General features: G+C 54.9%; 6 protein-coding genes across 6 annotated transcripts; 2 read left to right on the forward strand and 4 right to left on the reverse strand.

Moving 5' to 3' along the window:
• Window positions 1-511: 511 nt before the first annotated feature.
• On the reverse strand, window positions 512-2329 carry B0T26DRAFT_634690 (Prefoldin subunit-domain-containing protein; the record flags this gene model as incomplete). Its single annotated transcript, XM_060436655.1, has 2 exons — window positions 512-1087; window positions 1151-2329. 2 exons carry the CDS (start codon window positions 2327-2329, stop codon window positions 512-514), a joined length of 1755 nt encoding a protein of 584 aa, XP_060302408.1.
• A 986-nt stretch (window positions 2330-3315) lies between these two features.
• B0T26DRAFT_631552 (uncharacterized protein) lies at window positions 3316-5786 on the reverse strand (the record flags this gene model as incomplete). Its single annotated transcript, XM_060436362.1, has 3 exons — window positions 3316-4125; window positions 4294-4872; window positions 4938-5786. The coding sequence occupies 3 exons, from the start codon at window positions 5784-5786 to the stop codon at window positions 3316-3318; spliced, it is 2238 nt and encodes a 745-aa protein (XP_060302409.1).
• A 3731-nt stretch (window positions 5787-9517) lies between these two features.
• Window positions 9518-11088, forward strand: B0T26DRAFT_25384 (uncharacterized protein). The gene is made up of 2 exons (XM_060433997.1): window positions 9518-9925; window positions 10124-11088. The coding sequence occupies exons 1-2, from the start codon at window positions 9815-9817 to the stop codon at window positions 10847-10849; spliced, it is 837 nt and encodes a 278-aa protein (XP_060302410.1). The 5' UTR covers window positions 9518-9814; the 3' UTR covers window positions 10850-11088.
• Window positions 11089-12517: 1429 nt separating this feature from the next.
• On the forward strand, window positions 12518-14252 carry B0T26DRAFT_25513 (FAD dependent oxidoreductase). The gene is made up of 3 exons (XM_060434006.1): window positions 12518-12693; window positions 12760-12894; window positions 13072-14252. The coding sequence occupies exons 1-3, from the start codon at window positions 12668-12670 to the stop codon at window positions 14060-14062; spliced, it is 1152 nt and encodes a 383-aa protein (XP_060302411.1). The 5' UTR covers window positions 12518-12667; the 3' UTR covers window positions 14063-14252.
• Window positions 14253-14657: 405 nt separating this feature from the next.
• Window positions 14658-15348, reverse strand: B0T26DRAFT_669939 (cytochrome c oxidase biogenesis protein Cmc1 like-domain-containing protein; the record flags this gene model as incomplete). The annotated part of the gene is made up of 2 exons (XM_060439123.1): window positions 14658-15073; window positions 15174-15348. 2 exons carry the CDS (start codon window positions 15346-15348, stop codon window positions 14658-14660), a joined length of 591 nt encoding a protein of 196 aa, XP_060302412.1.
• A 927-nt stretch (window positions 15349-16275) lies between these two features.
• Window positions 16276-20058, reverse strand: B0T26DRAFT_632476 (uncharacterized protein; the record flags this gene model as incomplete). Its single annotated transcript, XM_060436446.1, has 3 exons — window positions 16276-19364; window positions 19442-19670; window positions 19783-20058. 3 exons carry the CDS (start codon window positions 20056-20058, stop codon window positions 16276-16278), a joined length of 3594 nt encoding a protein of 1197 aa, XP_060302413.1.
• Between the last annotated feature and the right edge of the window lie 2681 nt (window positions 20059-22739).

Raw genomic sequence — 22739 nt, forward strand, 5'->3', positions numbered from 1 at the left:
ATACCTATGCTTTGTCATCTGGATGTGGCAAAACATTACCATCTCTTCATAGAGGAACCGAGATACTACCGTGTAGCATATCAAAGTGCACGTTGGATTGCTGGGAGGGGAATGTGAGGGGTGAAACGAATCACCAAGACGACGGAATAATTGTCAGGGTGTCAGAGAGCCCATCAGGGTTTGATCTTGGAAGCGCGCAGTAATGAGAATGCAGATGGAGAGCTGCAAGCCATCAATTGTTAAAAAGCGTTCCGTGTGAATGGGCCCGCCAGAGGCGTAGCGCACAAACATGATTTGAGGTTTCACTGTATATCTGTCTTAACTCAGTAGGAGACTAGCAAATGGATGAGGATCAAACTCTCAGGGCGCGAGGGTGGAAAAACGAGGTCAAGGGGGAACGTGATGCTAATCATGAATTTCCGAGAAATTAGAGAAACATCGCTGCCAGTCAAGTCCAATTGGCCTCGACCAAAACACAAGCCCTGAGGACCGAGGACAAGAAGCCCCGGCCCTATGGCTTGGCCAGCCTTGCCGCCTTGAATTTGCTCATACGCTTCGGTCCGCCCTCTTCTTCGCCGAGGGGAACAATTTCTTGCTCCTCTTTTTTCATGAAGCCGCCTTCTTTCTGTATCATTTTGTTTCGTAGTCGGTTGTACTCAGCCGCTGCGGCTTGGTATAAGAGGACATCATCCATGTCATCAGGTCCGTTCGGCTGCGTAGAGACATTTCGCTCAACGACAGTGTCGGCAATAGTCCGGCCTTCCGGGGCAGCAGGTAGCGGGGGAGACTCTGGTCGGCTCTCAGTGAGGAATTTTGCGGGCACTTGGTGAGGGCCGCGAGGAAGTGTGGGTATTGAGGGCACTGGAGGCTTTGTGCTAATACGCTCTTTCTTGAATTTTGACACCCGCTTCGGGGGCTCCTCCTCGGCATCATCAGGTGATTCAAACGTGGTCATCTTCTCGACAACATCAGCAATGGGACTAATTGTTGCCTCCTTTGGCCGAAGTGCTAGTGATGTACGGGAGACACTTTCATCTGCAATGTCCAGCTCCGGGGCAAACTTGACACTCTTGGCAGTCTTTGCCTTCTTGGAAGGTTTTGCAACTGCCGAAGGTGGTGCATCGCCTGGTGTTGAGCTTGGAGTCCCGACGACGGAAATCCGGCCAACGCCAGCCACGGTCTCGTCTAGGTTCCTTGGCCGCGACTCGGGGCGCTCGACGGTGAAGGCGGACTTGACTCCAAGTCGCTTCTCAAGCTCCTGCATGCGCTTGATATAACCGCTAGTTATAACGCTGTGTTTGGAACGTCCGAGTTCATCCTCATCCTCATCTTCGTCCTCGTCATCGTCCTCGTCATCCCAGTCTTCATCCTCCTCGTCAGGAGTGCCGTCGTCCAGCTCCAGCTCGGCAACTACTGGGCCAATCTCAGACATGCCGTACTGGAGCATCTGACGGCGCAGCTCGCTGTCCTCGGCAGGCTCATTGTCGGGGATAACGGCTTTGGACAAATCGATCGCTTCATATTCCTTGGCCTTTTGCATGATCTCCTCCAACTTCCGAGCCGCCATCGACTTGGGGGGTTGGTCGCTAACATTGGGTGGCTTTGTATCTTGGGAAAATGAAACGTTTTTTTTTGTACTCGGCAAATCGACTTCAGCCGGGGTAGTACTAGGGGTCACCACAACGGAAGGGGGCACGGGAGATGCCAACTCGGCCTCGGGAGCCTGCCCCGTCTTGCCGATTGCGGGAAATGTCCGGTTGTTGAGCAGGTCCGCCTCGGTCTCGGGGATGTCATGGATGCCCGCCTTCTTGAGAGCGTCGAGGACCTTTATGGGCACGTCGCTCCCCGACTGCAATCGGAACTCAACGACGTTGTCGTCATCGTCAAGCTCCTCGATTATGTCAGTGATGGGCAACCCGCTATCCTCGTCGGTGTCGGCGCCAGGGTATGCGACAATGGAGACAGCGGCTAGCTTGTTCTCCTCGGCCTCGATGAGCTTTTCCAGAGACTCGATGTTCTGCTCGACGTAGTCAGTGCGTCGCGAGAGAACACCGATAATCTGCCCGCGTTCATTGAGGTCATTTTGACCAAAAATTTGACCGATCTCCTTTTCGGTCAGGAGATCGCTCTCAAAGTCACGGCGGATACGGGCAAGCTCCTCGCGCGGGGACGGGTCCTTGGACAGCTGCTCGACTTCTTCCTTGAGCTCGGAATATTCGAGATGCCATTTCTGCCAGACAGTGAGAGACGTGCGCAGCTGGTTCACTTTGTCTTCGAGTAGTTTTATGTGCCGGTCGAGGTCCGAGAGGGAGTCTTTTGGCAGGCTCATTTTTCCTTCTTTTGTCGCAGGCGGTAGAATACTATTAAGAGTTGAGATTTAAGAGAAAGAGAGGCGAAGCATCTGAAAAGCCTGAAATTCGCGACCCGGCGGGGCCTGTCGCTTAGGTAACTAAGATGCCTAATCCGCAATTGTTTTAGTCTGCGGTTAATTGTGGGTCGCTGGAGAAGAAAAGAGGAAAGAAGAAATGAAATCAACTTTAAATGCACGTTCGGAAGGCACGTTCAGAAGTCTGATTCAGTTGCAATACATAAGCCCCAGCAGCGGCGTCCCAGATGTCAGGTGGTGGCTATAACGATTACAGCTACCGTCAATGAGGCTCGGAAGACTGAGGGATTAGTACGGAATAAATACCTAGATACCACCATTCTTCCAGGACATTCACTTCGTATTTGGCGAGTGACTTAAGGTACCTAGGAAGATGTTTGGATTTGTATTCTATATATTGCTTTATTTGTCCTTCTTCGTGATACGTCCTAATAATACGGACATGTGAAAAGGGGCAATCAAGAACCGTTATCCTATCGGTACATACACGAAAGAACAAATCGCCCAAGATACGACAAGATACCGAAATGATACCAGTAGTAGCAATCCCATTGAAGAATAAATTGAACGACAACAAGAATCACAAGTATTTACCGAGAAAACAATAAAATTTTATCGGACGTGGGGGTATCAAGCGCGCGCAAACCACGACATAAACATTGCTCGCTTCTTCTTCTTCCCAGCGCCTTGGAGCGCATTAATGGGTCTTGGCCTGGGTTCGTTTTGCGAGCAGGCCGTTCCGCACTGCACGAAGAAACATGTTTCTTCCAGCAGCCGTCGGCCCGGGCCGCGGTCACAAGTCTGGAGCCCGCTCCCATATTCTTCCCGTCTTTGGTAAAGCGGAGGAACTCGCTAATTTCGAGGCCGTCTTTGCGGCCTGCCATGGCCGACCATGGGAGTGATGGCCGCGCCAGAGGCTGTCATTCGCTTCAACCTTGGCGGTAGAATGACGGGCTTGGATGAGGGCTCGGGCGTGGCTGGATACGACGGCCATCCAGGAATTTAGGGCTCTTCCCATCGTAGTATAGATTCCTAGACTCCTCTTTCTTCTTCTGCTCAAACGCCGCGCGCTCTTCGTCATCGAGAGAGAAAGCCTTTTTGAGCCACCCAAACGCGCTACGCTTCTTCTTCAAGCTCCGATCCCCTTCTGTCCTGTCTGTCTTGCTCGTTGTCGTCGTCACATTGCTCAGCATACTCATGCCCATCGCAGACGGAATGTTCCGCTGCGGTTGTGGGAAACGGTTACTTCCCGCTGTGTGTGGCCTCTGTTGCAGAGGCGAGTGTGGATTCCCATTGATTGGGCGGAAATATTGTTTGTCCGAGTGCGGCGAGGGGATCAAGCCCGGATGAATATACGGTGGGGAGAAGTCCGAAAGTGAACGGTCAATGGACGCCATCGAGTTGACGGGTGGCCGTTCTATGTCTGAGACGTATGCAGAGTCGGGTGAATGGTAAGCGCGGGGAGACTGGTACCGCGGCCGCTCAACATCGAGCATATGTGATGGAACCTGGATGGCTTCTGGCGGCGTCATTTTCAGCGAGATACGCTCTCTGAGCGAAGATCTGTGCCTTGAGTGCTTCCCTTCCTCCGTCTCCGTCTCCGTTTCGGTCTCTGGCTGTGATTCCAGTCCAGAGTCCGGCCTTGTGTCTATCCTGTGAAGCAGTCTCGGGTCTGCCCTCGCTCCAATCGCAACCAATTTCGGTTTCGACGGCTGTGATCTCAACTGTGCATGCTCGACCTGGGGTACGAAACTGGGAGCAAAATTGGGTCCAAGGTAGAATTCCGGTTCAGGTTCAGCTTCGGATTCAAGTCCAAGTTCAATCTTGATCTCGATTTGTGACTCGACTCTTGGCTCAGTTCTGGACCTGGCCCGAGACTCGACTTTGGGCGTGGCCCGAGACTCAACGATGATGGTCGGCGGCTCCAGTAACTGCCGTCCTGAAGCATCAGCAGAGGGGGCAGGCGAGTGGAAACCTTGGTGTGTAGGCTCTGCTCTTGACCTGGGTCGCTCGTTCTTTACAAAGGGTGAAGGTAATGGCGAAGGGGGCTGCGGCGTGTAGGTTCGTGGCTGTAGGATATATAGGGGGCCATCATTCTCAAGCTCCTCCACGATGGGTTCCTGTGGTGGGACTGGGGATGGGGTCGGACGCTCAGAAAGCCGTCGAGGATTGCGGACTGGGGGCGACCTTGGAATTAGGCCTTGGTCTCCAACTTCAGTTAATGTTGCCTCTACTAGTGCCTCGTGTGCCTGCCGCGTCTCGTGTGCCGGCGCAGGTCGATCCTGGGAGCCGAACAACGATTCCTCATACAGCCGAATGTCCATAAAAGATATGGGCTCGCTTTGCTTCAACGGGCTGAGTCTGAGGGAGATTCGAGGGGGCGAATTGGCAACCCTGGGTCCTGGGGTTGTCGGGGGCGTCGTGACGGAGGATGAATTAGATGGTCGAGGGCTATGGCCCGGTGAGCTGTAAGGCTCGATGCTAAACTTTGGAGGGGTCAGGACGCCAGCCTTACGACTTCACACATGCAGGTCGAAGACCAAAAACTCACCCTTGTTCTGCGGCTAACCTCGCCGGCCCTCCGCTCGATCTCGGAAACCATTCCACTGAGCTTGGCAATGAGAGTCTTGAGATTGCTCCCTTTGGACTGCAGATCAAGGAGTGCGTTGAACCAACCATCCGTATTTCTTTTCATCGCATCAAAAATGTCAATCATGTCGGGACGCTCGTACCGCCATTGGCCGTCTCTTTGTTCGGCCAGATAGAAGTTGAACTCCCTCGTCGAAATGACGCCAGCCTCAAGGTCCTGCATGGTCTGCTTGATGGAAACTTCGGTGCGTGCCAGGATGTGTTCAATCTTCTGGTTCCCGTCGAGAATCTGCAAGCGGAAATTGCGGTCCTCGAGCATTTTTTCGAAGACGTCAATGTTGTCCATGGGGAGCTTGAGGTGTTCGATGCGCCCCTTCAGATCCTTGGTCGCTAGAGCAATGTCTTCGAGCGCCGTTTCTAGGAACTCGTCCACCTCGTCGATGTGACCTTGGAGGATTTGGACGACGGAGATCTGGCTGTTTGCCATGCCGTTAAGCAGCAGGTAGACACCAAACGAAATTTGAGCCATGAGCCTGCGCAGCTCGTGGCTTGTCTGGCCGGGGCGAAAACGCCATTCCGGGATGGGAGGGCCATCGTTCTTTGCCTGGTCCAGTAGGGCATCTCGGCGAGCCTTGGCGTCGCCGGTGCGCAGTTTTGGCTTTGGCGATGCGGCGCCTGCGGTGGCCTCGATCAGCGACTCGGCAAACGCTTCTTGCATCGACGGGATGGGATGCCGGGGCGCGGGAGGCGGCGGCAAGTTTTGCGGCCGCGCACGCAGGATGAGATCGGGCTCGGTGTCGGAGTCGTCCATGATGGGATAGGCTCGGCCCCCTCAGCAGCGGCTTCTACGCCAGCACCAAGGGGATTTCGGGGACGGCTCGGCGGACCGAGGCGGGAAGACGGGGTTGAGAAGCCTTCCCGTCGTCAAGACGGCATCGAGGGGCTCGGAATTCTATCGACCATTGGCCCGCGGGTTAGCGTGGTGTGCCGATCGACAGGAACCCGTAGCACAGCTGAGGGGCAAGCAGCTCCAGCTCCGCCAGCCTGGGTCCTCTCGCCCTGCCACTTATGCAGGTGCCCGCGAAACAGGGCGGGTTTGGAAGAACAGGGCAGACTTCGTACGAGTTTACAAGGCAACCAGATAAGTGGTGAAACTCGGTGTGGCAGTTCCGTCGGTCGTCGGAACGGTGGCAGCTAGTAGCCGGCTGTCTAGAACTCTAGGTAGCCGCGGTGTTTGCAGCGATGGTGACCGTGTAGGCCAGGCTATCGTCTAAACGCCCAAAGCAGGCTGCAACTCATGCAACTTGAGGCATCGTTTGGTGTCGCCAAGCTGTCCCTCCCCAGAGAGAAAATACTGCAGATTTTGGGAGTGCTGACGGATTGATGAAGAGAAGGCTCCGAATCGTTGGCTTTGGGTAGCAGGCGGTTATGGAGAGGCTAGCTGACAGAAGGCTCTGGCGCTAGACGGCCTACTCCGTCGGTAGCAAGTTCGGGTTACCCCGTCTCAGAACTGCGAGAGAATAGAGCGTCGACAGACAGCGCGCGTGTGCGGAGAGGGAAAGGCGAAGATCGAAAGCAAAAAGAATAAAAAGATAAAAAGATGAAGAAGACAGAAACGGATAGGCGACTATTGAGAGATGGGTATGGAGTAACTGCTTGTGGGAAATGGTGGTAAGATAGGTAATGCGCTCGATCGTGCACAGCCATCAACCAATAGCCTCTCCCTACAGAAGCTCCCTTGCCCCTTCCAGGAGAGCAGAAAAGTCGAGCTCAGAAACGACAGGGCACTATTGACGGGTGCGCATCTGCCACCAGTTCCTGGTTGTTGGGCGAGATCCATTGGACTACCCACCAGCAGCCCAGCCCAGCCTAGAGCCCAGCCAAGGACCCCAAGACAGCCTGGTGTCGTCGACTGCCTTGCAAGTGGAGGGGAGGGCCCGGTGAGCCTGGGTCGCCATGCAATATCGTGGCACGCACACAGCGCCACAGAAGGCACCCCCCCTGCGGCCTGCTGGTGGATCACGGATATGGATAGCGTTGACGCGGCCTGTCATTGGGGCCCGCTCTCACGAGAGCCCCAAGACCTAAGACGAACAGAGAGATTCCTTCCTTCTATCTTGGGCATCCCATGCGTTGGACTTGGAACCCCCTTGGCTTGGGAGTATTGACCCTACCCTGGGGATTCGTTCCGAAGGAAAACGGTCCCGTCATCCAATCTTTCCCGCCGACTTATCAAGGTCGGTCTCTCTGCTTGCAGACCAACAGAACAAACTGGGATCTCGGATTATGCCATCACTCTTTTCTCTCCCACCCGCGAGGTGTGCAGTTAGAGCCTCGACCAGTAAACGACGCGGGACTGGGCGCTTCGAACCTGGAATTTAAAGCCGCGTAAATTGGGTATCCAGGATCGCAGGCGGTCTCCTTTATCGACCCACCTGAGGACCGGGTCCACGGCGCTCGGATTCTTTCAATATAATATCCAGCTCGACTTCCTAGCCGGCCGACCGCAGCCCCGTAATGCGGGGGTCAATCTACCTAGTGGTATTCAATACCTTGAACGTAAACCAAGAGTCACTCACGCATTTGGCCTGGCCAAGGTATTCGGTACCTAAGCTTGGTTGCGACGGGGCCTTTAACGGAGCCGGGTCATTTGGCCCTTTGAGGGTCTCAACGACACCGAGGCTCCGGATACCTCAAACTGCCATCTTCTCAATGTCTAGCAAGTTGTCCTTGGGCCACTCGATCATGGGCAATGGTGGCCGCCGAATGCCAATGTGTACTGTAACGGACGTATGCCAGACGGCTTGGCTGTCGATGGACCGAGTCCATCTTCAGGGGGACGCAGTGAGGTGGAGGGGCAGATGCACGTCCCTTGTCCATCACCCGCTGCTAAAATGTCATCCCCCCGCCTCCTTTTTTGGGCATCCACTGTCATGGTAATATTCTGATATTAGGGTCTTTTGGTCGCTACGGGCTGCTGCCACGGTGGGATTCGTGATGTTGCGTTCAATATCGATGTTCGGCAGGAAAGGGACTGAGCGTCTGGAACATCAAGTTCTCTCTGTTGTTATATTGTACTGCGTACATGTAACGACACGATGCACAGCGCCTAACTTCCATAGGTTCCAGGTTACTATGAAGACAACTTCATCGAGGTACGTAAATGCACGTAAGAGCGAAGTGCACCAAAGACGGGGAGGAGTGGCCGTAATGAATATTCTGCAAAAAGCACCATCGTCCGGTTCTTTCCTAGATTACACCCGTATCCGTACACTACCACGCCTGCAACCACTAGAGCGGCCCCTTATTTGAAAAATGTACGTCTTCTTGCGATAGTTTACTCCAGCTTAGGCAGACTGCAACCTTCGCTTCCCCAGTTGCGTGATGGAACCTCGCCTCCAAGACGGAGATGAGCTGACTGTAAAAAATCACCGATTATATTGTGTGCGCCTGACAACCGTCTCCCGCAGACCGACTCAACTCTAATTAACTTTATTTCCTTCGGGCTGCGTGCCATCTGTTGTGGCATTCGACGATCGACCAAGTTACCAAATTGCCGTTTCCAGATTGAAAAGGAGTACGAGTAGTTATTCAGCCAGCCTTCACTTCATCTCAAGTTCCCGCACCCAGCCTTATCTACTACTAGTAGTGCGATTGGCTAGGCCGCGGCGTTGCCCAGCTGATGACTGGAGCCAGCAATTAAATGCTGCCCGAGGTGTCGATATTGGACGCAAACACTGCACACCGCATCTTCCCTCCTAATAGAACACTGATTGGGCGTCTACTGTAGTGACGATTTTTAGTGTCCATCCTTTGAGCCACACCGAAGGTTTGGCCGCTTCTTGTCCTCTCCCCCGCCAAGTCCTGGGCCAAAGTCTGTATCGATCGACGCACTCTCTGCCGGAGGTTGGCAATCTGCAAGCGTGTCCAAAGACGGGTTGTTCGGCGAAAGAGACCACCACCACCTCAGTTGCTGATTCCAACCCCCCCTCCAAGAGATAGAGCCGCCCCCATATTTTGAATATCATTTCACGTACAAATCGGCTTATGTCCAGCAAGACTTCAAATACGAACACTCTCCATCGAAGCTCTCGACGACCGTCGTCGTGTTGTTTCCGATGCTGCTGATGCGTTTCATTACCCTGTCACACCACCTCCATCCATGGCTTCTCGAAGAAGTCCTTCTCCGGCTGTTTCAAGGAATACGGTACTACTACCTGCTAGCCCGTGTGGTTTGTCTTCTGGCCTTTCACGTGAAGACGCCGAATGGGGATGAGCCGAGAACAAAAAGCAATGACAATCCAGGTCGCGAGTGCAAACTGCAAGGTGAGGAGGTAGACGTGGTGGATGTGCTCGGCAAATATTCCTGGCAAAGAGTTGAAGTGAAGCTGCTAACGGAAACACGTCATGGGACGGAAACTAGTACTACTACAGTCCAACTGCACCGTGAAAGTTTGTCAAGATGATGAGGTGGGAAGGAGGCATGGACTAATGGACGCCGCTACCTCTCCTTCTAAGTTACATAAATTATAATCAACACCGGCTAGACAGGCAGGCACCCACCGTCTAGGTAAGGTAGGTTCGTTCAACTTTTTTCTCGCTTCAGGCCCGGGCCTTTTCCGATCTCGAGGTTTCCCCACAATCGGATCTGCCGCCTAGGTTGCCTTTTTTCCTCCTCAAAGGCGCCCTCCTCTGCCAATTCTTGGCATCAGACTCTTCCTTCTCGGCCAATCTGCATCTGCCATTTTTTCTTCTTTTTCTTTCTTTTTTTTCCACTCTACCTTGCCATTTTGCGCAATCATAATAAAAGAGTTGGGCGCGATCTTCGATTTCAATACCATGGCTGTGAAGGCGTTTGCGTTCGGCACCGACCTGTGGGATCCGTCGCATCGGTTCGAGACGTCATGGTTGATTTCGCCATGGCTACTATTCTTCTTTCGGGCGCTTTTTGTAAGTCGAATTTGACATTATCGCATATATATATATATATATATATGCCTTGGCTCCAATCCTTCGCACATTTTAGGGACCACCCGGTTACCTAGGCAGGTCCCCAAGCGGGATGGAGTGGGCGAATTGGCCTACTAACAGCCTTGCCATTGCGCATCTTGATGAACCAATGCTGATGATAGTAAAATGATATGATAGTCTCTATATATTCTCACAGCCATCGTCATCATCCTAGCTTGGCAGTGCGTCAACGACGTGACGCACTGCGCAGCGTCTCGAGATGAGTTCAGCTATTTCACATCGCTCACCTACTGGGGCTTGGGGTTCTACTTCCTGGCAGCGTCTGCACATACCTTCACGTACGCACGGTCCGGGGCCCCCTTACTCGACCGGTTCCCGCGACCTCTCCAGGCTCTGCACTCGGCCTACTACACGTCCGTAGTTGTCTACCCGTTCGTCGTGACGATTGTGTTCTGGGCCCGCCTGTACTCGGGCCACTGGTTCCCGGTCGTCTTCGACGGCTGGAGCAACGTGTCGCAGCACGCCATGAACAGCGTGTTCGCCCTGTTCGAGCTCGTGGTCGCCCGCACCAACCCGCCGCCGGCCGTCCATATGCTCTGGCTCATTCTCGTGCTCGCCCTCTACCTAGCCCTCGCCTATCTCACGCACGCCACCAAAGGCTTCTACCCGTACGACTTCCTAGACCCAGCCAAGGAGCACGGCTTCGTCGCCGTCTACGTGTTTGGCATCGCCATTGGTTCACTTATCATCTTCGGCGTCGCCTGGGGTCTCATTTGGTTGCGCAAGCATGTCACGGAGGTCAATCTGGGCAGGGAGGGCAAATTCGCACGGCAGCCACAGGGGACCAGGGGCAACCGGATCGGCGAGGAGGATGTGGAGATGTCGGGGTCAAAGAATCGGTAAAAACACTTGGCCCGTGACGAACCGTTTGCGGCTTACTCTCTCTCTTTATATCTTGCCTCTGGTTTCTCGTCCTTTTGTATTTCGGCGCCAGCTAGATACCCTGACTTGCATTTATGTTATACTGGAATCATCGGAGTTATGTGTTTTGTTATCTTTTCGCAGACGTCAACCGACGGGCCGAACGCAAAGGTCATGTCTGATCAAGATAGCGTCATATTGTCAATGTTGTTCTTGTTGTTATCCCGTTCGGATATAGATGTACCCTTCCATATCCCACCATGGAGAGTCAAAGTCAAGCTACGTACCTACGTATATGTCTGTAAAATGCCCTTATATGTGACGAGAGAGTCTGGCTTCCAAGGCTGTCGGAGACACCTGCCGTTTTTGTGCTTGTGTCCGCGGTGGATACACCGAACACAGCGGGAAATACAGATCGGAACCCACTCGCCACGAGGGACAGGGGACAGACACTCGTGGCTACCACGATGCAGGTTTATCCCATGCGGGACGTTGATGAGTGGGAACCTGGGTGCGGCACAGAAAGTGGGGATCACAGGTTGGAGGTGGGTTAGGTTGCTTGCTTGCTGATATCAGTTTGCGTGCCACACTTGTTTCGTTTGCTGCGCTTATGTGTGTGCTGCCTCTGTGCGCTGCGTTTGTACTGCGTATGCGCGCGTGTGGAATAGTTGAACGGCGGAGGAGGCTTGTCGGGACTTTTGTAATGGAACCTGGGCTGGGCTGGGCTGGGCTGGGCTGGGCGGGGTAGGCAGAGGATTACGCTCCCCTTTTTTCTTCTTTCTTCTCCTTTTTTTCTCAGTCAGCTGCCAATTGCATTTGGATTAGAGGAGCTTTTGTGGTTTGTGGAGAAAGGGGGGAGAGGGAAAAGGGGGCCCGAAGGAGGGCTACCGTTGATCTTTAGCAGCTAACTAAGGTACTGTACTAGCTCTGATATCAGTCAGGCTTGTACGTATTTTTAGTGGAATACTCATGTTAGGACAAGATATTGTAGACAATTCACAGGTAAGTATGTACTGTATCACGTTCTAAGAAACACACACACTGCTAGTTCCGTTCTCAGCCATGGGAAACACATAATGCAAGTGGCCCCTATTCTCGAGGCCGACCGCAGACCGAGCCTAGTGCGCTAAGCCAAGACCTTGAGGGATAAGCCGAGCGGATCCTTGGCCCGATCGGCTCGGCTCCGACGCGCAATCCCGCTGGAGAAAGGCCCCCGCCCGCAACGCAAAGCGGATAATCCGGCACGGAGACGGACGCCTAATCAGCTTTGTGTGTGTGTGTGAACCCGTGAATGGGAAATCGCTGCATACCTGTGTCATGAGGCTGCAAGTGCACTTGAACTTAGATACCTACCTAATGTCTGGGCTCCGCGCAGGTTGCCTTTTTTAAGGTAGGTTGCGTTTAATTCTTCACCAGCTGAAGTTGAAGGCAGCGGCTGGGTGTTCAGAGAGCCTCGTCGTGTTTTCTATTTCATCTCCCCCTCATGAGGCAGATTGCACACGCAGCCTTCTCTAGGCCCCCGCGCTGTATTCTGTATGTATATATTGATATGCCTCGTTAATTCCGCACAGGCTGAGGCTTCCGTCTTTTCTCTCACGGTTTCGTCTCATCGTCTCTGGTGGCAATTAAATATTTGGTATCCTGTCCAGTCAAAATACCACCACCCTACCCTGCATTAGCTAGCTAGCTTTTGCTGAACTGGAGATCCATACAAAAACCTCCTGTCTGGACATCGCTCGGGGGTCTTCTTCCCTCTGTCAATCTCGCAGACACAGAATAATAAATTAAAAGAAAGCAGAAATGGCCAAACACATCGTTGTCATCGGGTATGTTTGTATTTCCTTCTAGGTTTGTCGTTGTAGTTGTAATTGGACTAACCCGAAGCAAACCAGAGCCGGCGTCGTCGGCCTCAGCGCCGCTGTCGCCTTGCAAGAGGCCGGGTACGACGTGACCATCGTCGCGCGCGACTTTCCCGGCCCGGCCGAGACGTTCGACGGCCTGCAGCACATCAACTTCTCGTCGCCCTGGTGTGTTGTGACTCTACTTGTTCATTCTTTTCATCCTCTCCTAATTACCTCCTTTTCACCTGGGCCACCTCATACGACTCTATTTCCCCCCCCACCCCCCCCCCCCCCCCTTTCTATTTTTTTCTCTCTAAAAGCCAAAAGCCGCAAAAAGAAAGATGAAGAAGTTAACAAAGCCAGGGCCGGCGCGCACAACCGCTGGGTGCCGCCCCTGCCGTCAGGCGAAGGGCTGCGCGAGCACCGGTTCGCACTAACAACATTTGCGCGGATGCGCGCGCTGGCTTCCGCCGCCACGGAGTCCACTGCTCACGGCATCACATTCATGAAGGGAATCGAGTATGTGGACACGGGCGCGGCCGTGCTGGCCGACGTGTACGGGCTGCTGACGGAGGCGCGCGCGCAGTCGGCCGAGCTTGCTATGCCGGGGTTCCGGCTACTCGGCGCGGATGACTTCCCCGACGCGCGCGTCGCGTGGGGCTGCGAGTACGACACGTGGTGCGTGAACCCCATGGTGTACTGCGCTTTCCTGCTGCGACGGTTCGTGTTCCGCGGCGGGCGGGTAGCAAGGCGCGAGCTGCGCGCCGTGGCCGAGGTGTTTGCGCTGGCGGCGGCAGACGCGGTCGTTGGCAGAGGCGGAGGCGGGGTTGTTGATGCCGTGGTCAACGCGTCGGGGGTTGGGTTCGGCGGGCCCGAGGACGGCGTGTTCCCGACGCGCGGGCAGACGTGCCTGGTGGCTAACGCGTGCGACGCCACCGTGACGCGGCAGCACGCCGACGGGTCGTGGACGTTCTGCGTGCCGCGCGGTTTTGAGGGCGGTACCATTGTCGGCGGCACCAAGGAGCCCGACAGCTGGGACCCGCTGCCGTCGCTGGCCGTGCGCGAGCGCCTGCTGGGCAGCATGGCTGCCACGTACCCGCGCATCCTGGAGGGCGCTGCCGGCGGCGACTTCACCGTCATCCGCGATGTTGTCGGCCGCCGGCCCACCCGCAAGGCCGGGCTCAGGCTCGAGGGCGAACTTCTCCCGGGTGCTGTTGCCGGCGGCGGCGACGGCTTCGTCATGCATGCGTATGGCCTGGGCGGGCGGGGCTACGAGCTCTCTTGGGGTGTGGCGGAGGGTGTGGTGACTGGCGTGAGGGAGTACTTGGAGGCGAGGGCCTCGTCGACGGCGTGAAGCGGTTGGCTGCCTCTTCTGTAAGTGCCTTTTCCATGGCAGACATAATTCTCTCAAGGAGAAGGGGAGTGGCTTGTTGGCCCCCTTTTCTAGTTTATTTCTGAAAGGTAATGGAAAAAAAGAAGGAAATTTGCGTCGAGATACCGCAATATAAAATTGCCAATCATTGCCATTGCTTCCCAAGAAAGACTCTCGGCCATTTTCATGTGATAGTCGAACTATCATTAAATTCGCTTCTGTTTCGATTATATATACACATCCCATATCTATGTTACAGAGCAGCGTTGTCCTTGACGTGTGGTTGGGATGACGAAAACCAGGGCCTGCCTCTTGACAGGCTCGACACCATGGCCGCCATCATTCCCCTGACATCTGCCCATTTTGCTTATTTTGTATCCCCTGCCAGTATCACTCCTTCCGCATTTTCCCGCTTCGTGACTTGGGGCGAGGTTTCCCGTCATGATGGTATTGTATAGTATTGTACAAGCGTCCGTCCAGTCCTTGGCCTGGGATATTCGGAGTCGAGGACCCGATATGTTGCCGCCGAAAGAACTGAAAAAAAAAGAACACAACCGTGCAAGTCTTTCCCTCGCCGTCACCTCCTCGCCGCCCCACCACCGCCCTCGCCATCGTTCTTCTTCCCTATCATCCGCTCCCCCTCGTCGTCTAGCACGGCTACACCGCGCTCTATTATCCTCCTCCGGTTGGGGCCTAGGAAGCCGCCCATGCGCTCGCCGCGCTTGAGCTTCTCCATCTCGCGGCGGGCCTCGTCGCGGTCCTTCTCGGGCAGGCCCCACCACTCGCGCAGGAAGGCCTCCTGCTCGGCCTTGCGGCGGCCCTTGCGCTCGCGCTCGCGCGCCCGCTGCGTCCGCTGCGCGAACCAGTCCTCGCGCGCCGCGTCCTGCTCCGCCGGCGTCGCGTGCGACTTCATGCAGCTGTTCATGACGTGCAGCGGCGGCCGGCACAGGAACGGCGCCGAGAACGTCCGCCCCAGTGCGCAGTCCGCAAACGCTGCGGATCACAAGGTTAGCCATGCTGCTGCGTGCGGTAGGCACGGTAGAGTCTAGTATATGGTGATGGCAAGAAGGAAGAGCACAGGTCCGTTACATACCCTTGATCTCATCGGCGCATTTGCTTCGCACCCGGGCGTAAAAGATGTCGCGGACTTGTGCCTCCTGCGACGCCGACAGCGGCAGGGGGTTTTTCGAGGGCATTGGCAGGCGCTCCTCTGTACTGCCGCCGTTACCATTGCCATTACCGCTAGCGGTGCTGCTACTGCCGGCCATGGCGGCCATGCAACGGGCTTGCGTCAAGAGACGTCAAGGGGGAAGCAGGTGCTCGATCGAAGCGATTGTTTCTGCTTGGATGAATGGCTATGTCGGTCGGTCAATCGGCTGGTTGGAAAGATGATCGGTTTCTAATTGACTTGTAGCGAAGCCCCGGTTGGCGAGAGCTGGAGGAGATGTGTTGAACGAGAGGGAGACGGGAAGTTCGAGTGCCGCCGTCGTAATCTGAGCGTAATTCGGTATGATGCTGCTCTAGCGCAGACAAGATATACAGCGAGTAGGCTTGGCTTAGCGCTGATGTGCTAAAGCTCGAACCACACTTTCCGCGCTGGTTGTACGCGCTATTTTCAGCCACGAAACACCCCGGACTTCACTTCTGTTCCTCCAGCCACACCTGCTCAGCCCGGTATCAACAAACCCCTTTTACGATAGTCTCTTCATGGAACTCGACTCTAAATCCGGCAAAATAGAAACAAAATATGAAGCAGCTCAGTTCATAAGCCCAAGCCTCCTAGGTTTCTCGTGTCATTTCCATAATTTAGGAGGTGAATTACTCTGTAATATTCCTCATGTTTACAGCGCACACCCCCGACACTAATCTGTATTCGTCCTGTACCACGGTCTCAAATCCTCACCCGCGCCTAGGGAACATGCTGTGTTATAGTTAGAAACAAATCCTTGTTTTTACCGCTAATTCTACCAAAGGCGCGCACCGCTCACCGTATTCTACTTACTACCTACGTAGCAACCCAGACATCTCCAGTCCATATCTCCAAAATATCCAGCAGCAAGATTTGAGAAGCCATGACCCGTCCCGTCCCGTCCCGCCTACACATCTAAAGGCAGATGAAATGTGAATTGATCTTTCACATCCTCTCCTCCCGTCTTTTAACACGATAGGTGCTGCCTGATATAAACAGTAAATAGCTAGCTCCGATACATGTCCTCGCTAGTGTCCTCCGACTCGTACGTCTGCACCCGCTCCAGGTCCAGGCTCTCCTTTTCCTTCTTGCCCTTCTTGCCAAACGTACTCAGCCAGCGTACCGGCGTCTTGGCGCTGTCCTTGCTCTTGACGCTCGTCACGGCCGCGAGGCTGGGGCTGCTTGTGACGCTGTCGTAGCCGCGGCCCGAGAAGCTGGTATTATACGCTTCGTCGCCAATGTCGTCAAAGTCGCCGAGGCTAGACCGGTCAAGAGAGGCCCCTTTGTCAGAAGCGCCGCCGCTGGCCGTGCTGCCCGGGCCCTTCTTAAACAGGCTCGAGTCCTTGCCGCCAAGTCGCCCGGGAAGGCTGAACTTGCTAGAACTGCTCTTGCGGAACAGCTTGCGAACAACGTTCTCGTCTTTGACATTCGCCGAGAGCCCGGTGCTAGCCGGCTCCGACGGCGTGTTGGAAAAGGATTGGTCAAGAGACAGCGAGTCGCGTGACTCCGAGACCGAAGTCTGCGTATGTACCGAGAATCCGTCACGGGATTGTCGCGACTCCGTGGGCGAATCAATCTCAAAGGTGAAACCGTTCGGGGTGTCGGGCGTCGCCGCCTCTTTGCCCTTGGCCTTGTCTTTCGAGTCTTTACCCTTGTCCTTAGACTTGTCCTTCGCCTTGCTCTTGTCCTTGCCCTCTCTTTCCTTCTCGGGCTTTGATTTAAACAGCGAGCCAATAAATGCTGGCGCATTTGGGTTCAGGCGTGCAAGAGCCGCTTTGGACGAATGCTGAGGCGGCCGGCTTCCGATGACTCCAACATTATTGACATTGGACATGTTATCATCGTCCAATATTTCGTCGTCTGCGGATGCCAGGGTTGTCTTCAGTGCAGACGGCGACCCATGGAGAGATGGCCGACGGGATGGATTTCGGGACCAGGGTACGTCCGGCGACCACAGACGAGGTTGTTTCCCAAGCTGGGATACGTCTCCGGGGGGTCCCCAGATCGAGCTCGAATCCGTAGAAGGCCGCGGGAAGTCCGAGGACGCAATGCTGGCAGGCCGGGGGCTACTAGAGTCACGCTCGGCGTAGATACCCCCAGCAGCCCGGTGGGAGCTCGAAAAGGGGTTTAAGCTCCTCGCCGAAAACATGCGCAGATTCGTCGCGTGTCCTTCCATGATGTCCGGCCCGGCCGAGTTCCGGTTGAACATGTTCCACGTGCCAGACAGGCTGATACGACGCTTGTTAGTCAGAGCGTCGGGCTCATCCGTCTGCCTAGGGAATGACTGGCTCTGTCCCTGCTTCAGACTTCCCAGCAGGGGGCCTTCCTTCTCTATAACTTCTTTAGCAGGTCTGGATCGCTGGAAGGAGAAAAGGCTGCCAAGTTTGTTGGTAGACGCCTCTGTCGTTGGTGGCGACACCGTGACCGTGGCATTGAGCGAGTGCCTATCCATGGCGTCGCTCGAAAATGGAGGGAAAGGGAGGTTCTGCGAGGATCCCCGAGGGCTCGAGAGGATGCTCATCGATCTGCCCGACGACGCGGGCGACTGAGGATCGTGCTGGGGTGAGTTATTGTTATGCGGGAAAAATGGGTCGGGGCCATATTTAGAGATGGGACTCGGATCGTCAAAATCCATGTCGTCCAAAATGTTAGATGGGAGAAGCATGGTGGCCGTTGGACTAAGGGGAGCCGACGCCCCTCTGATACCAGCTTCATCGAGCCGTTGCGGCATCTCTGCCGCCAGACTCATGAATGGTCCAGGCGCAAATCCCGGAGGCGCATTTGCGGACCGTGAGCTGGCAAATCCGGGAGGGATGCCAGACGCGGCTGGATCAATCTGAGAGTATGCTGGCAAAGGCGATGAAATCGAAACACTAGAGAGGGAGTTGCTATTCCGGCTCCGTCTTTTGAACTGGCTGAGAGCCGGATTGTTGTCGAATTCCACGCCAGACGAGTTTGGCTGGTTATACATGCCATAGCCCGACTGGGGGATGTGTTGCACCTGCATGCTGAGGACGCGAAGCTGCTCGTCGAGGCTCCTCGCACGTTTCGACTCCAGCGTGAAGCTCTCGTGGAGCTCCCTATGCCTCCGCTGCCAGTCGCGCCTCATCTCGGTCTCTTTCTCGCGCCATTCGTCATCCTCTTCCCCGCCCGGCAACTTCTTCCGGGCTTCTTCCAACACTTTAACCTGCTCCCTCCTCTCCTTCAGTTCGGTTTCTAGACGCGAGCATTCGGCATGCAGGTCGCCGTTCTCTACACGAAAACGTTCAGCTTTCTCGTCCCGTTCCCCTTCGAGATCTCGCATCTGCTGGTCAAAACTCTCGCGCTCTCGCTGCATGTCCTCCATAGCTCTCTCCCATTTGGTGATGTTGTCGTGGTACTTGGACCGCTCTTGCTGCTTCTCTTTCAAAGACTTCTCCCTCTGTGCCTTACGCTGCATTGCGTTACGCATTGACCGGTCGGTGGAGTTGACATCTCTCTTGAGCTTCTCTGTCTGCTCCTCCTTCTTCTTCTGCTCCTTCTTCTTCTCCCGTTTCTCGGCTTCGAGCTCTTCAAGTAGCCGCCTATTGTCGGCCTCCTCCTTTGCGATAAGAGATACCACGTCATCCGTTTCGTGTCGAATGCACTCGAACCTTTCCGTCAATTCCGGCAGCGTTTTCTTGGCATTGGCGTTTATCTCGTCCCGCGTCTGTGCCGGTTGGTCGATGCTTGTGGTTGACGGCGAGTGGCGCCGTGTAACGGTGTTACGGCGCGGCCCGGACCCGGCAGCAGCGGATCCGTCTCGAGCCGGCGACGCAACGACATCTGGAGGCGCAGCTGTTTCGAGTGCCGGGAACGAGTTCCGTAGCACTCCATTGTCGTCTGTGTATTCTCCCTGGGCCGAGGCATGGGGCTCCTCTGCCATAAAGTTAGACGGAAGCCGAGAGTTTCCGAGCTGGGGCCGCCCGTCGCGGCCAAACGTGCGCAGACGGATGACTCGACTCCCCGATTGAAAGTTGTTGGAGCCCACCGCGATCACGCGCACGTTGTAGAAGTGATTAGGCTTCAGGCCACTGACAACAATTGCCGGCTCCTGGTTCGCAGCAACTTCCCCCACTGTTTGAAACTTGTTAGAGTTCAAACCATCTATAAAAGACCTCGAGGTCATGTTCCAATCTCTCCGGACAACTCACCGACTACTCCGTTGACCTGAATCAAGAACTTTTGGACCGAACGGTTCGCCGGAGGGCGCGACCAGTTCACCGTGGCCGCATCGGCTCGGATGCCCGCCAGCGAGACATCTGGCGGGTCGGGGACGTCGACACCCAGGATGCTGATGAGCTCGGGTACGGGTTTCCACAGCGTCTGCCATGCCCTTCGCACTAGCCTGCAGACACGCGCGCAATTCTGTTCAGCAAGAAGCTCAATCGCGTGATTGTGTCGCATCGTGATTGGGGACGGGAAAATGGGCGAGAGGAGAGGAGACGGAGACGGAGAGTGCTGCCTTTGGCAGCAGCCATAAACGGGCGGAGACGTACCATGCAACGGCGGCGCCCGTCAACAGCATGTCGGCACGCTTAGCAACCAGCAGGTCGAGATGCAAGGCGGCGACCAACTTCACACACAGCATGTATAGAGACGAGGACAGGCCGCGGGACAGGTCGGGCGCGACCGCCCAGCCAAAGAGCACGACGCCGACAGCGGCGATGAGGTTGATTCGTGCGTTCTTAGGCTCGGTGAACCACCAGGCGAGCGTGGCCGAGCAGACGAGAAGCGTAGGCACCAGCGACGCCCATGAGATCCATGACATAGCGGTGCGATCAAAAAAAAAACAGAGCGAACCTTGTCTGGCGTATCGAAGGTTCCAAACGCGAAACGACCAGGCGGCGGACGACGGGCGCTGGACAAAGAAATGTCAAATGACAAGAGTGGGGGGGCGAGAATAAGTCGCGAAAAAAAGATGGCCTTTTCGTCCACTATAGCCAAAATTGGCCCTCTGTGATAACTCCCGTCCCTACTAGGACTAGCAGTAGCTAACTGCAGATTTGGAGACGTTTTGGCACCCCAATCCACGGAAGGGAATGCCCTGTCTTGCTAATAGGCTGGGCGGAGCATGGATACTACAGTGGTTTCATGCGGGTAATGGAGCCAGGAGCCCCAACTTGTTTTCCAGCTCTTGAGATTCTCGGCCGTGCCTGCCTTACTTCCTATTATCCAGTAGGTACATCTGCCTAGGTTAATTCTAGATTATTATCGCCTGTGTAAGTCGTGCTAGATCTACACGGGCTTGCTGTCTTTGATATTTTCGTCGTGGGCTCGAATCTTCAAAACAGCTGGCAGGAGGTTCAAAAGGAAGCCTGGCAGCCGCACACCTTCGGTCCATGCGATCCGGTTGGTCTCCGCGATTCCGGCACTCAGCGGTGGCGGGGGCCGCCCTGACTCTCCCTAATATAGATTACGACGCACTGTGCAGCAAGTAAGCTTCTACCCACATCTGAGGTGGCCGTTTCGGCAGCCCAACACAGCAGCGCGGTTGATCAAGTTTATGGTATAATCCCCGTTTCCGATCAGGCCATCGGGAGCCTCCCGCCCCTCCCCGCGGTAGTTCTGGATGCTTGCAGTTAGACTCAGCCTGCACTGGGTTGCATAACGTGGGGATGGTGTGCATGTGCAATGTTGCCCAGCTGGTGCGACCGTTTTCAAGAGGTTAATCACGACATCTCTTATTAATCAAGAACTGGGAAGGTCGGTTTCAGTCCGTCACTACTAGTCACACGGACGCCGTGACGGCTTTTCGTGTGCTGATGGCCCTGGTGCCCGGAGCATGTGCTTGGTTCACTCAGTCCGTATTGACGCTGACTAACGTTATTCCGTCGCGCTGCGGCGCGGATGAGCTCGGCGAGTTCACTGAGATCAGTCGGAGCGGCCCGACGGAACAGCGGAAATTCTTACTCTATCTACAATCTCTACGCAGCTCAACCCGATTAGGTTCATGTGTAGAATAGCACATACCGCAGCGCCCAACTCTTTATGCCTTGTAGCATTCACTTGTCTGCCTTGTTTGGCAACCAGCTTTGTGAGCGTGGTTACATGGTTTCGCCTAATAGCAACCGTCTTGAGAAATGGCTCTTTGATCCTTATTGCCTAACGATGCAAGTCCTCGCTGGTCAACGTGCCTCACTATTTACGGCGACGGACTTTCACGAAATGACGAACGGTCAACATGCGTCCTGTTGTAGCAATTAAAGCAGCACCATTTCTATGCGCACCTCGTTGAGGCCCAAGTAGGTATTAAGGTTTCTTGTGCTGTAGGCGGCTGTGGCAAGCCCGAACGACAATCAAACAGAAACTTCAAATCGACCAGCGACCCGGCCTTTCGACCTCGGTACATAGGTCGGGATGAGGCTAGCATCGCAAGGCAGCAAGTGGTTTTAGATAAGGTAGGGGGAGGCATCTGAGAGTGCGAGTTTTGACTCCCTACTAGTAGTACATTACCAGCTCCAGCACAAGACACCTCGGCTCAAAAGTTTCTGTCGATGGATGCGAAGACACGCGCCTCGGCCAAGGCAACGCCGTCCTCTGAAAATCTTCCACGATTATTTTACCCATGCCATGCTTCTACGCAGTATGTACTGTCCAGTCCCTAAGATATGACTGGTATTTGGGTAGTAGTGATTGTTGGTTAGGCATTATTGCAGTACATACATTTATCGCTCAGAGCTGGACAGTTCCTTAGCTCTGGAAAGATACGCATGTCCGATTTTGATTTCGGAGCGTCAACCAACACGGGCTCTTGAGATCACCTCTCCTCAATCCATTTACCTCGTTCACCGCCTAATGAGCTGCACGTTCCGGTCCGTGTCGCGGGCGCCAGAGGTCAGGCGCTCATTTACTGAATAGGGTCGCCGCCATCTTCCCCACCAGCAACTGCTGGGCAGCCAGCCGCAATTAACATGGAAGGCAATGCTCCCCGCGCCCTATTATGCCGCTTCGCCGTTGAAGGCCGATTCTAGCTCCTAAGCATGCGTGCAGGAGTTTACTACATAGTACAGGCGGTCCAGATCAATGCATCCCAGGGGCCTAGGGTTTAGCGCACGCCGGATGGACCGAGTGGATTGGACCTGCGTTGAGGACTGAGACCGCGAGACACGTGTAAAAGTGAAAGCCGTTGTGTCACGCAGACGACCCCATCTGTCTAGGTACATACCTAGGTTGTTGGTCCTTGCCTTGGGTATTTGGGACCTAAAAAGGGCTGTGTCTCGCAACTCAAAATTACCAGGTCTTGTTGCTAAAATGGAAGAAAGTATGGTTGTTTAAAGGGGTCGCAGCTTCAAGGAGTCCGAGACCTGTGAGAGTCCAGTGCAATGCCAACGACCTGAGGTTCATGTTCAGGATGAGTCCATGACATCAGTCGGAGCACCGAAGAAGACGACCAGGGTCTTTAATTTCCGGGATGCCGTCAGCAGGACTTAGCGGTACCTCGCATTGACA

The sequence above is a fragment of the Lasiosphaeria miniovina genome, assembly GCF_030549165.1.
Source record: "Lasiosphaeria miniovina strain SMH2392-1A chromosome Unknown B0T26scaffold_1, whole genome shotgun sequence".
NCBI classification, from domain to species: domain Eukaryota; kingdom Fungi; phylum Ascomycota; class Sordariomycetes; order Sordariales; family Lasiosphaeriaceae; genus Lasiosphaeria; species Lasiosphaeria miniovina.

What these genes read in the sequence shown, in the direction of transcription:
- B0T26DRAFT_25384 (XM_060433997.1), top strand. Translation starts at nt 9,815, where the DNA reads ATGGCTGTGAAGGCGTTTGCGTTCGGCACCGACCTGTGGGATCCGTCG. An exon ending in TCTTCTTTCGGGCGCTTTTT is followed by an intron (nt 9,926 to 10,123) that starts GTAAGTCGAATT and finishes ATGATATGATAG; the next exon opens with TCTCTATATATTCTCACAGC.
- B0T26DRAFT_25513 (XM_060434006.1), top strand. Translation starts at nt 12,668, where the DNA reads ATGGCCAAACACATCGTTGTCATCGG. An exon ending in AAACACATCGTTGTCATCGG is followed by an intron (nt 12,694 to 12,759) that starts GTATGTTTGTAT and finishes GAAGCAAACCAG; the next exon opens with AGCCGGCGTCGTCGGCCTCA. An exon ending in ATCAACTTCTCGTCGCCCTG is followed by an intron (nt 12,895 to 13,071) that starts GTGTGTTGTGAC and finishes TAACAAAGCCAG; the next exon opens with GGCCGGCGCGCACAACCGCT.